This window comes from Kogia breviceps, chromosome 1 (assembly GCF_026419965.1).
Source record: "Kogia breviceps isolate mKogBre1 chromosome 1, mKogBre1 haplotype 1, whole genome shotgun sequence".
NCBI classification, from domain to species: Eukaryota; Metazoa; Chordata; class Mammalia; order Artiodactyla; family Physeteridae; genus Kogia; species Kogia breviceps.
This window is the reverse complement of record NC_081310.1, coordinates 92,990,320-93,004,060: the sequence shown is the minus strand read 5'-3', so window position 1 is coordinate 93,004,060 and position 13,741 is coordinate 92,990,320. Positions and strand designations below refer to the sequence as shown.

Here is a 13,741-nt window from a genome sequence, read left to right as displayed (position 1 = left end):
TTAACTTCAGCTTTATGAAGGTGCATATTTCAATTTCCCTTGCTTTGTCATAAAATGGATTAGCTCCTTGAAATATGTCAGTTGAACTTGAAATTAAATATTTGCTCTACATATAGCTAATAAGTAGCTGGACTCATAAAAGATAACTAAAGTCTATATAGACACAGAATTTCCTTCAAGATCAGGCCTCAGCATATGTCACATATACACGATGCCACTGCCTTCAGAGCATTCATTTCCCTATATTAATAAACTTTTAAAGGTTACATAGCCCAAATAGTCATTTCTAAGAAGGTGTTAGAAAAAAGTTCTAAATTTTGTCATTTGTTCTCCAATCTAAACAGCCAAATATAGGTTTTAATGTGGATTATACTGAGGTCTTCTTAATTAAGGCTTTTATCTGTTTGGGAGCAAAAAAAGATGAGAGTGAAGATACTGAACTACTAGAACATCTATTGATGTTTGATGTGAAAAAAAATGCATGAAAGATAAGTATTTCTTCTTGGATTAAGATAACTTGGCCTCAATGGCTATATTATTTGGTCATAGGAGAGAAAAATGGCTATTCCTTAAGTAAACAAAGTGGCTAACCAGGTGCCTGGCACTACGCTATACTATTAGTACTAAAAAAAGAGACACAGTCACTGGCCTCAAGAAACATGAAGCCTAGCACAGTGGAGGACGTGTAAAAAATTTCAGTATAATGATACAAGTTACAGTGAAAATAATAACAGAAGAAAAGGAAAACCTGACATTTAAAAAGGTATTACATGGGCTTCCCTGGTGGCGCAGTGGTTGAGAGTCCGCCTGCTGATGCAGGGGACACGGGTTCGTGCCCTGGTCTGGGAAGATCCCACATACCACAGAGCGGCTGGGCCCTTGAGCCATGGACGCTGAGCCTGCGCTCCGCAACTGGAGAGGCCACAGCAGTGAGAGGCCCACGTAACGCCCCCCCCAAAAAAAGAAAGAAAGGTATTACAGCTGTAGTTCGGGTGGAGACTTGAAAATACGTATTTTCCAGTTGGACATACAAAAGAAAAACTGTGAGAAGAAATGTGAAAACACACAGAAGTGTGAGGTGCAAAGGAAGCTAAAACAGCTCAGTATAACTTGCGGATAAAGTTCAAATGAGAACTGGCAAAGAGAAAAGACATGAGAGTCTAGAGTATGAAGGGTCTTGAAACTCATGCAAATTTCTCCTGTGACAGGTTCCAAGACTTCCTCCGTTCATGAAGCCCTTAGTGTATCAGAAATTCTTTTACTGTGCCCCTTGGCCAAAAAAATCAAAAAACAAGAAACTTAACAGTTCCATTATCAAGCAGTTTCAAGTATCAAGTTGAACCTAAGTTCAAACAACTTAATAGGTATTTATGCCCTAGCCATGTGTATTTAAGAAAGAAAAACACATAAACTGAAAGAATATTTTTATTCTACTCTTACATTACCAATTATTAATTGAATGTGCATGCCTATCCGGCACTGTACAAATTCTCAAACCCTGAAATCATATTGGATATTGCCACCCTCATTTCTTATTCCATAATGATTTTCATGTGATATGTGATTTGTATCACAGCAAATGCCAAAACCCCAGCTTCATAAAGATATATCATTGAAAGGAATGTAGTGTGATCTAACATTGAAACTGAACTGCCTTGAGCTAGTAGTTCACATTGGTGTCCAACAGATAGCAACTATCACTCTGTTTTCTCTGCAAATTTAAATATTGCATGGTTTCTCTGTGAGTTCACTATGGCACCCGAGCAGCACAATTTGAAAATCTAAAAAACTTTGTAAAAATTACTGACATAATCTAATTTGCATGTTTAGAATATCCTAATACCTTTGTAGAGGTGGGTTAGAGACTGGAAGCCTGGTAAAAAAGATTATTGCAAGTACGCCAGCTGAGAAATGATGATGATGTAAACTGCAACATGGGCAAAGATGTGAGAGAAGGAGACTTGGGTACATCAGTGGAGCTCTTGCTAACTAAATGGATATAAAGGAGTGAGGGGTAGTGGCATAAGAAGTGGGTGAGTTCCTTTTCCATAACATGTTTTTAAGTATTTTGATAATCATATTTGAATCTAATCACTTGCAGCCCTGTGCTTTATTTCATGCATGAAAAACATTACTCTGAAAAGGTCCATTAGGCTTCACCAGAATGCCAAAAGGTTAAAACCATTTACAGTCATTCCTCAGTATCTGCTGGAGATTGGTCCCAGGACCCACCTCAGATTTTGTCAACTTATGCTCTGGTCCTCTGTATCTGTGGTTCTGCATCCACAGATTCAACCAACTGTGGATCATATAGTCATATTGAAACAAATTCACGTAAGAGTGGACCCTTGTCCACTTTTACCCAAGTCTGAAATTCTGGGAAAATATGACAAGTGTAACTAAATGTATATAATGCAGTAGAAGTTGCATGCATGTTTAATTCGTGATTGAAGTGGGGGGTGTTGATAAAAATTTTCAAGGACCGGTACAGAGGTTGAGGAGAGGAGGGTCAAGGGCAGAAGTCTAGAGAACACAAACACTTCAGAGAAGAACAGAGAATGAAGCCCTCATGGAAAAACATTTAAAAGGAACAGACAGAGAATTAAGAGAACCAAGAGAGCAGTGTTACTGAGACAAAGGGGAAAAAAGTACTGGACAGGTAGAATGTAAGGACGATAAAGATTAAAACACGTCCAGGGAATTTTGATAACTATTAATGTGATCTTAGAAAGTTCAGTGAATTAGTATGGAGAGAAGTAACAATGCCATGATGGGCAGGGAATGAAGTAGAAGTACATGTACAGATTAGGTTTTCTAGAAATTTGGTTGTGGAAAAAGAAAAGAGCAAGAGCTGAAGGTGGAGATGGGTCCAGGGGAGTTAAAATGTTTTTAATATAAAATGAGAGACAAGGTCATGTTTACACCCGTTACCTAGCCTCATAAACAGACCTTTCTATGGATTAAAATTCTATTTTAAAAAGGCAAGAAAGGGATAGAGCAATAGCTCAATTTTGTGTCCCAACTCTTCCTCCCTGGACACCCAGCTCTTTCAACTCCTCCTATTCCAGGGCTTTTCTTGTCACTGAAAGCCTACTCTCTACTTACCGCAGTATTTTAGTATTTCTGACAAAGAGAAAAGTACCTGGAACTCCAAATACCAATACTTAATATACACATATGTCTACCAGACATATACATGTCTACCATGGCACTGTTCTAAGCAGTTTGCACATTTTAACTTATTTTCCTCATAAAAATGCCATGGCATCAGTGAAGAATTAGACTACCACACTCATACTTTCTCTTTTAAATAATTACATTAGAAAGTGTGGTACAGTAGAAACATTCCAGACCTCAGTCTCATACAGAGCACAGTTCAAATTTTGGCTCAGGACCTTCATAGTTACTTCATCAATAAAGTAGTTACAAAAATGTCTACCTAGAGTTGCTTGAGTGAAGATCAAATGAGATCCCACAATGCTTAGTGCAAAGTCAGGGCTCAATAATACTATACCTCCGTATGTCGACAAACAAAGCAGCAACAGCCATGATAATAACAGAGAAAAATTATATATTTCAAATGCAATTATTTCTGTTTTACTCCAACCACCACTTACAACAAGGAGCAGAGTAGAGACATGAATGGCTGCACAAGCCATTTTAAGTTTAAGTTCATAAAAGTCTACATTAAATGCATTATCTTACAAAATAATAACCTATGAGAGTATATAAAAAATAACTGAGCCAACATTATTTGGTACTTTTGATACTTCCATTAACTTCAACTTAACTATTCCTTTCCGAAAATTAAAAATTGGCAAGCTATTTACAAAAAGACGTGTAATTTTGTTAATCAGGTTGACATTCTGAACATCTTTCTCTTCAGTTCAGCTGTTTTCTCATCTATTTTAGTATGACAGTCCTCTGTTGCCTTTTCAATGCCTTCATGGTATTTCTCCAAAGCAGCTTTCAAGCTGAGAAATATTTCCTAAGTAGAAAATGAAATATAATAAGAATTATTCCATGCAACGACCTAAACTAAAAATGAGTTACAAGAATTCCAACAGTCTCGTTCATATTTATTAATAATATTTTAAAGCCTAAAGTACCTTATGCACATGTACACACTCGTATGCCTACTCTTATTAAGCTGTGCAGATGCATCAGAAGCTCAGCTACTTAGAAAGAACAAAGCAGAGACATTAACAATGGCTTGAATTCCAAGACATTAAGAACATATTTTTAATCATCAAAGAAAAATTTTTACTTTGGAGCTTTTCATGTTTACTTGACAAATACCTAGATTACTGTACTCTGCACTTGACCCTGATCATTATTTAAATGATATGTAAACAGATTTAATAAGTAATCTACAGGACTGAGAAATATAGGAATACCTTTTAGAATTGTTTTAACAAACTGATCAGGCAGTCCTACTATAAGCAATAGTGAGTTTTCATATAAACCTATATGGATGTGTTAAGAATTAAGGAAAAATTACAAAACAATTTCTAGAGACTGAATAAAATAATAAATGAACTACTTTGCATACATTTTATTCTATCTCATACTCATCAAATGCAATTTTGATCCATTTATTATTGATTTTTCTTAAACAAAACAATTCTCAAACCTTGATACAAGAAAAAGTAGTATTCTGAAAGATTATAAAAGGTGTTTCACCACTGAAATAAAACAGCAGGTCTTTTCCAATGGAAGGAAAAAGCAATAAACGGGTATAATGGGTATAAATGTTCTTAATTTTAAGTGCTGCTCCCATGAAACTTTTCTTAAACCCATAGTTTGGCTACTATTTATCTTAGTTTAAATTCTAGTATAGATACTGTCTGATTTTGAGCAAATTATATAGATTATAATTTAATATAGTATGGATTCAAAATGTTCCCAAAAAGAACAACACTATTTCCAGAGACTGCCACCTATGCAAGTTTGAGAACTACTGCTCTAGATTAAGTGAATATAAATAGATGCTTAAGGCTAAACATTTTCCCAAAATCTAAACATAGATCATTATTAAATCCTAATACAAAAATAGAAGAGGGTATTTAGATTCCCAAGATCTAAATCAGGCATCAAATTACTATAACTATGATGGAATATTAATCATTAGGAAAGTAAATCAAGTTTTTGATACCTTTATTTCTTAAATCTTGTAGGAAAAATAAGGTGAATTAGTTGCTATCTTATGTTAACACCATTTCTTTAAAAAAATCAGCACGTTTCAGCAGCTACAGATCAATTTAATTTCCTGGCTCTACAGAGATATGTATTTATTCATTCCAAAAAGAAAGCTGAATAAATTTGGTAGAAAGACATTACTCATGAGAAACTATTAAAATGAAGTGTGGTTAAATAAAGATATACAATCTGTAAATATCTGAACCAACCATTTCAATACACTCAGAGGAACAATTTTCTGCTGAGAACAACTATATTCTCAAGGAGGAACCAAATCCTACAGGTAGAGTCACAATAAATGAATGAAACATTAAAGCCCAATTCCACTGGCACATCCACAGAAGCAAACAAACATTTGAAGTTCTAAGCCAACCCTCACAGGATATTAATAGCAATAGATCACAGCCCTCACAAAAGCTACATATTTCACTTTCCAATTAAATTCTGTATCCAAGTGGAACTTTATCATATTCATTCACATAATAAGTAAGTCCTACTGTGATAGCTTGGCTGAAGTTAAATATTTTTGAACTCAAACTCTAGTTCTACAGTGCCTAATATGACAACCACTAGGGACACATGACTATTTAAATTTACATTTAAACAGCTACATGTTCCTCAGTTGCACTGGCCACACTTCAAGTGCTCAGTAGCTACATGTACCTAATGGCTACCGTACTGAGCAGTATAGAACATTCCTAGCAGTAAGTTCTTTGGACAGCATTGGTCTAGGTAATTATCTCATTTTTCAAATCAGAGGAATTCAAGATGATATAACATCCATGGAATTTTATGGCCAGTGTAGCCATTTACCCACAAAGTATGTATTAATTCATCAACCAATATATTACTGAGTACCTTCTACAAGTAGCACTGTAAATAGTACAACAGTACAATGGAACGTGCAATTATGCTTTCTACCTTAAAAAAACATACAATCCAGACCAGACAGGATACTGAGCACTTAAAATACAGCTAGTATAAACAAGGAACTAAATTTTAAATTTTATTTCATTTTAATTAATTTTAAAGTAAATGTAAATAGCCACATGTTGCTAGTAGCTACCCCACTGGACAGCACAGATCAGAACAGACTAAAAATGCTATAGTATTTGAGAAGGAGAGATATCAAAGATATCTGAAAGGAGCCAGAGAAAGTTATATTGAGAATACACTTTCCATTAAACCTTAAACAATGAAAATGATTAGCTTAGATACAAAACTTTAAAAATCCTAGAAGGTAGGGATCATGCCTTCCTTGTTCATACTTACTCCCTGAATCAAATATAAAGGCTGGCATCTAGTAGGTGCATAGACCATTTGTTGAATGACTGACTAAATGCATGAATAACTACAGGACAGCAGGGAGTTCCCGTTTTAAACGAGAAAGTGTAGTAATAAGAGTGATATTTTAGCAGGTTAAATTTGGCAATACTTAGGGTTCAGGGCAGATTTGATGCAGGAGAATCTTAAGTCAAGGAAGAAATTTAGCCAGATTTTGCTGGAATTCATGAGTATTAGAAAGTTATGTGATAGAAGCATGATTAGAAAGGGGTTGTTATGAACAGTATCAATGACATTATCTTGGTGATTGGATATCAGGATTATCCAAAGAAAATCCAAAATTGCAATTCTTTGTGATATTTTGAAAATGATGATGCCACTGAAGAATATGAAGAAACTAAGTGAAAGAGAGAGGGAAAGGGAAGGGGAAAGAGAGAGAGACAGAGGGGGAAGAAGAAAGTGAGGAAGAGGAAAGACACTAAAGATGTTGAATGTAATTTAATAATTGTTTATTTTTGTTGTGATAGCTAATCCATTGAAAATATCCATCAGGCTTCTAAAATAAGGAGTAGAGTTGAGGTAGACAGAACAGGAAACAGATTTTTGAAAGCTATCTAAATAAAGATGATGATTGAAACTAGAAGAGATGAAATATCTATGGAAAAGAATAATTAGTGGAAAAAAGGATATGATGATCATTAGGATCCAACAGAATTACACAAAGGACAGTTTGGCAATCTTAACATATCCTTCTTTCCTTTTCATGAAAGATGATTATGAAGTAAGCTAAAGAGGGTTCTTTGACAAAATACATCTTGATTTCACCAGGGGACTTAGAGACTCTCCCAAGCTATTTTGGAACAAATGGATATCACATTGTTGTCTGGATAAAGGTATGGTTAGAACAACTTAGCAAGTTGAATAACTGTATCCAAAGTTTTGATCAATAGTTCTAGGCCATTCTGAAGGAAGAAATACAACACAGCAAAGGGCCCAGTTCTACTCAACATTTATCTCCCCTGGAGCAAAAGGCATGCTGGTCAAATTTGTAGGTGATGCTAAGCCATGAGAAATAGTTAATGTGAATGATACATAGATTTAAACTGACCTTGAAATTTTGGAAATCTAGGTGGAAATAATAACATGAAACCTAAAATAAATAACAGTAAAATCCAGAATTAAAATTTCAAAAGAATAGTTGTATTAAAGTGTGGTGAAAAAATTTTAAGTTGGCAGAACCTCATATGAAAAAGACAGAGGTCCTTTAATTGATCACAAGCAAAATATGAGCCAAGGGCAAGATGCTGCTGCTAAAAATCCAACCCAATATTATGCTTCATTAACAGTAGCCTTGTGCTCTGGGGCTGGTCACACCATTACTTGAAAGACTATGTTTAGTACTGGGTTCTATATTTTAAACAGAATTTAAAAAGCAGGAAACAGTAGAGAGGACAGTAAACAGAATAATGAATCAAAAAATTAAACTACATAAAGAATGGCTGGAAAACTAGGGCTAATTAACCTGGATGAGAAGGCTGAAAGAACCCATGATCTTTACCCTCAATTGTCTTAAGTACAGTTTTATTCAGTAGAAGAGGATACAGATTTGTTCCAGAGAGGTGATCTTGGTTCACTAGAGTACAGAAATGAAAATTTTTAAACTCAAAATAAGAAGTAACATTTTAATAACTATAGCTATCCTAGTAGAACAGCTTGGGTAGTGATGAGCTCTATAATATTGAAAACAACAAAGCAGAACACATCAGTGGTTCTCAAGAGCCATGCTAAAAAATTTAGGCTCTTGGGCCCCACTGCTGGTAATTCTAATTCAACATATTTTGGTGGGGGGTTGCTCATCTTTAAATTCCTCATTGAGTTCTACTACATGGCTAATTTTAAGAAACAGCATGCTAGATGGCTTTCCAATTTTACAAATATTTATGGAAAGCATACTACATATAAGGCAGCATTTTAGGCATGGTTTGACATGACACACTAAGGTAAAAAATAAGATTGCTATTGTTGAGAAACGTAAAATGTTATTGGCAAGACATATATGCACAAAACTAAATGGAATTTAAGGCAGGCATAGGCACCTTTTATGACCTATAGACAAAAGGTACTTACATTAGTAACTGGTTCATTAATTGTATCTGACCATGTGATAACAAAAAAATATCTGCTCATTTGATTTGGTTAAGAAGTAGGATTAAATATCTCCTAAGGTCTTTCTAACCCCCATTCTAGAGATAAACAGAGGGCCAAAGGCTTGGTAGATATCCAGTTAAGGGGCAGAAAAAAAAAGTAGTTGGAATGTAGAAAGAAAAGGAAGAATAGAAAAGATCAGGACAGTGTACTGGGCAGACCATGGGAGGGGAAACCTAGCCATTTTCTTTTTCTTTCTTCCATTCCTTTCTTTCCTTCCTTTTAAAGTAGCCTTGAGACAATCCTCACTATGTATATATACACTTACATGTGCACATGATAACAATCTAATATTTCAGAGGATAAAAGTTCCTGAGAACAAGAGAGGGGGCTGCCTACTATGGTTCTTTTAGTGTTAAGAATCCTTGCAAATTAAATGTGAATGGTGAAAGGTAATGATAGCATGTTTAAGTATCTTTCAGGTTTCAGAGGTTTAGGATAAGATATCAATGTAGGCAAGATGAAGAATGAGAAAAAAAGAGGCCAAGGGATTTTACATGATAAAGGGCTGTTTTTAGTGACTTCTGGTAGAGCAGTTTGGGACAATCTTGAGGACACTGGACAAACTTTAAAGGCTAAGGATAGAATGAGATGTGATAAAGGTATCAGGAATAGACTACTTCCTTGGGTCTTTGGCAGTCAACAAAAAAAAGAGAAATAAACATAATAAACATTATGTTTGGCACTATACTGACATTTTGGAAGATAAAAATGTAGAAGACAAGATGCCTGTCCTCATTAAACTTGAGACTGTTTATGAAACAATACACTTGAAACAAGCAGAGTAACTTTAGGTAATTATGATAAAGTTATCATTAAAAAAATATATCAAAATACCAGTAACAACTCAAATACATTTAACATTGATGATAAGAAATACTTTTGAGATCCTTTTATCAGGAAAAAATGCAAAAAGTTTTTAGAAGACATTACTTTAAATCACCATCTAAATTCATGTATCAAACAAATTCAGAACCTTTATGGAGCACCTACTCGCATTGCAAAGCACAATTCGAGGTGCTAACAGGGAAAAAAGGCAAGGAAAAAAAGGTATGAGGAGACATACATGCAAACTATCCCAGGGTAATGGAAATAAAAGCAACAGACCTGAGGGGTCAATTTCTACTCTGGAGAACTGACAAAATCTTCAAAATGAGGATGACATAATTTACATTTTAAACTTGTGAGATTATCTGAAATTAATTTCTTATGAACATATACTCACCTGAGACTTCAGTTTCTCCCTTTCAGCAGCATCTTTTAGTTGTTGAATTCCAAATTTAATTTTTTGGATTTCTTGATTAATTGTGGTTACTCGCTCATAGACAGCACCTCTTTTTTCTTGAACTTTATTGCAATCTCTAAAGGAAAATAGAGACAGCTAAATTATAATTCCTCTTAAGCATCTAAACAGTCAAGCATTTAACTCTAATTTTGATTCCAAAGAGACTGTTTGTATTTGACTGACTGACCTAAAACTCTTCTCAAGATACAAAAGCAAACATGAGAATTGCAGGGTGGTGCTATATTCAGGTCATGGCATAGAGTAAGCTCTTCCACACAAAGCTGTTATTTAACATGGAGATCTTAAGTCACATCTCCCCAGTGTGCTCACTCATGTACTGTTGTTAGGAGTGTGTATTAGCACAACTTTCCTGCAAGGCATGTGGCAACAAATTAAAACCCTCAGGTTCTGCCCTTTTGCTTCATCTGCATGAGAAGAGCAAAGGAAATCTTCAGACCATCCTAATACACCTTTTAGAGGCTGAAATGGTGTCATCTCATAGACATATCTGGGGCATTTATTCTAAAAACACATTTTTGCAACTGATGGGAAGAAGACTCTACCAATGAAACACCCAAACGTACTGGCCAACAACAACGATGACGACGGCCATGACAAAATGCTTAGCAAAGTACTACTTCATATATGAATAAAAAAATAAGACTTTTTCTCAAAATATGCTGTTACAGACCAGCTGGACAATAAAATGAACCAAATGATTCACTCTAATACAACTCTAGACCAGTCTCTAAAGTGCACTGAAATAAGCAGTAGCGCCAGAACCCTTCTGAAGAATTGTGCAAAGGATTTGGAATTGTGATATCAGGAAAAGAAAAAAATGCTAGTATATACCTAAAACATCTCTAAATCTAGATATAGCAACATTATGAGATTCATAATTAACTCATCTGTTTTAGTCACCTAACAGTGGAATACCTTTTTGAAATTATAGGAGATTTGGAATCTTAGGGAAAAAGTGAATTAGGTTTTTCTAATTACTTTCTAATACATTAAATTTAAAATAAGTTCATACTCAATCACGGTACGTTTGTACTGCTTGACATCCTCATGCTTCTTATTTATTCTGAACTGTGCTGTGGCAAGTTTTTCCTTCTTCACAATCATCAGTCTTTTAAAGGAATTTTCTTCAGTCTTCAATTTCTTCAGTTCTGACTCATCACTCTCAATTTTGTCCTCCAAGTTCAGGCTCTGTATTTTATGAGATGTATTTAAAGTCAATACAACCAATTAGGATTTACAAATAAAATGAAGGACTATTTTCTAGGATGAGCTGTAATAAAATACAATTTTAAAATGTGATAAAACTGTTTAAACACTGAAAGCCCAGCACAAGAATGCAGACTGAACAAAACAGACAACAGGAAGGCACTAAGGATACTGAGAAAGAACCTGACACCTAGAGAGGTGTTATTTATCATGTCATTTTATCAGCAAGGACTGGAATAGAGGAACACATTAATAAGATCAGCCAACAAGCTAAGTTGAGGGGGTGAGGGTTTGAACTAAGGTAGTAGGAATAAAGAGGAAAGAGTAGACCCTAGAAACAAAAGCAGTGGATCTCAATCCTTTTTTGTGCTGACTCTTGATGGGAGATAAGGGAAGTGTGTAGCTGGGAAAGAATATCTCAGGCTACTCACCTTTCAACTCCTTTTTCCCTCAAGAAAGAAATCTTTCATTAAACGCTATGTCAGTGATCCTGGGGACAGTCTGGATTAGGACAATGAAGTGAAAAGGATTTTCAAGTTTCTAGCCTAAGAAACTTAAAAACGTTGGCCTTAGCTGTCCATCTTCACTCAGGGCAGGGTCTGTGTCGTAAACTTTAAATCTATTTAGAGATCCTAGCTACAGTGTTAAGCAGTAAGTTGGGACTTTATGCTTACTGATTAGAAGATCATTTCCAACTGTCAGAACAAGTTTAAAATTCCATTACTTTTTTCCAAAATATACATGGTAATATGCTATGTTAATTAATTTATTATTCATTTCATCTGAAGGTTAAAATGGGTCTACTATTGCTATGTTTAAAAAGAACAGTGTTTTATCCTTGAGCACACATTGCCACATCTATTATAATGTAGAATGACCCAGCTTTTCTGTAGGAAAATAGCAATAGAAAGTAAAAGCAAATTCAAGGGACTACAGTAAACTATTACGTAGTAAAGACATAAAAACTCCATACAATACAAACCTCCTTTAAGATAGTGGTTAATTTTTCCCTATTATCTGCAAGGTCCTGTATTTTCTTTTGATATAGCTGCACCTCCAGCTGACATGAAGGCAGGCAGTCAACAGAGTCTCGATAGATTTCATACTTTTCCATCACTTCTTGCTTTGAAAGAAAAAAAACATAGAAACCATGTTGGCACTCTCCTTTATGAAACCGCTGTAATGTCAATTTGTTTGCTCTTAAATAATTTCTGTACTCGATACTGAAAGTTAAAGAGCAGAGAACAATTAAGTTTCTAGGTAAGTAAAAAAGCACTATTACTGACATGTGTCTAAGCACATATAATTATGCTTCCTAATTGCCAAATATCCTTGAACAAAGAAAAACTACCATAATTTTACTAAATCACTCATTGAAGTACCTTCCAAAGGTTATTCACAATGATTTTAAAAGAGTTCATTTCTGCTAATACTCAAACTACTCCTAATTATTCCTGGGCAATTATATTACCAATTATAATCTTCTTATTCATTTGTATAATAACTATTTACAGCTAATTCTTTCAAAAAGATTAATTCTTCTTCTAAAATTAGGAAATGGGCATATGTTTACCACAAGCACTGCAACAATACAAAGGCTTCTTTCCTTTCCCCACTAGTCTCTCTCTCCTCCCACCTTATTAACCAGTTGGATTTTGTCTTCAGTGAAATGCTTAATCATATTTCAGCTCATTTTTCCATTAAGTTGTCTTTTTCCTACTAATTTGTAAATACTCTTTTGTGTCTTTGCATAACATGGATATAATAATGTCATATGCATAATGTCATATGCACTATATATATGTTCCACAGGTCTATTTTTCTCTATAGCTTCTGAGTTTCCAATCTTAATTTAAAAACTCTATCCCAGTCCAAGATAATACAAGTGTTCTCCTAAAATTTCTAAACTTGTTAAATTTTCAATCCAATTAAAAATTATTTTTGTAGGGCTTCCCTGGTGGCGCAGTGGTTGAGAATCTGCCTGCTGATACAGAGGACATGGGTTCGTGCCCCGGTCCGGGAAGATCCCACATGCCAGAGAGCTGCTGGGCCCGTGAGCCATGGCCACTGAGCCTGCGTGTCCGGAGCCTGTGCTCCACAACGGGAGAGGCCACAACAGTGAGAGGCCCACGTACCACAAAAAAAAAAAAAGAAAAGAAAAATTATTTTTGTAAACGGTGCAAGGTATAGACCCAACTTGCTTTTCGCCTAGATGAACTGCCAATTGAATCAGAATTGCTTATTAAATAAATAGATCTCATAAACACTCAGGTCTATTTCTGAGCTCTCATTTCTGTTCTAGTAATCTTTGTCTATTCCCGTGTGATAATTCTCAATTATCAGGAATGACTTGAAGAACAAATTCAGAGATAAACCAGAAATGTTCTTTTTAATTAATAGTTTAAAACCCTTTCCTCATAAAGGATGATAAATTGTCTACCCACTTCTACTTTTGTCCCACATACCTCAATCCATCTCCCAGAGTAACCTATAATCTTTTTAAACTTAAATCATACCATGTTCCAACACTCCCCTTTTAAA

General features: G+C 35.0%; 1 protein-coding gene across 3 annotated transcripts in view; it reads right to left on the bottom strand.

Annotated features, from left to right (window-relative positions):
• Positions 1 to 1,409: 1,409 nt before the first annotated feature.
• The window catches only part of NUF2 (NUF2 component of NDC80 kinetochore complex), a 34,356-nt gene continuing 22,024 nt past the window's right edge, over positions 1,410 to 13,741 (bottom strand). For 2 of the 3 annotated variants that reach the window (XM_059042375.2, XM_067040093.1), the window contains exons 12-15: positions 12,183 to 12,323; positions 11,007 to 11,182; positions 9,914 to 10,049; positions 1,416 to 3,988 (exon numbers count right to left, since the gene is read on the bottom strand). In XM_059042375.2, the coding sequence (XP_058898358.1) occupies positions 3,854 to 3,988; positions 9,914 to 10,049; positions 11,007 to 11,182; positions 12,183 to 12,323 (588 nt within the window). In that variant the 3' untranslated portion in view covers positions 1,416 to 3,853. Of the gene's footprint in view, positions 3,989 to 9,913; positions 10,050 to 11,006; positions 11,183 to 12,182; positions 12,324 to 13,741 lie in introns of all 3 variants that reach the window. The other variant, XM_067040087.1, reaches the window with a different exon arrangement.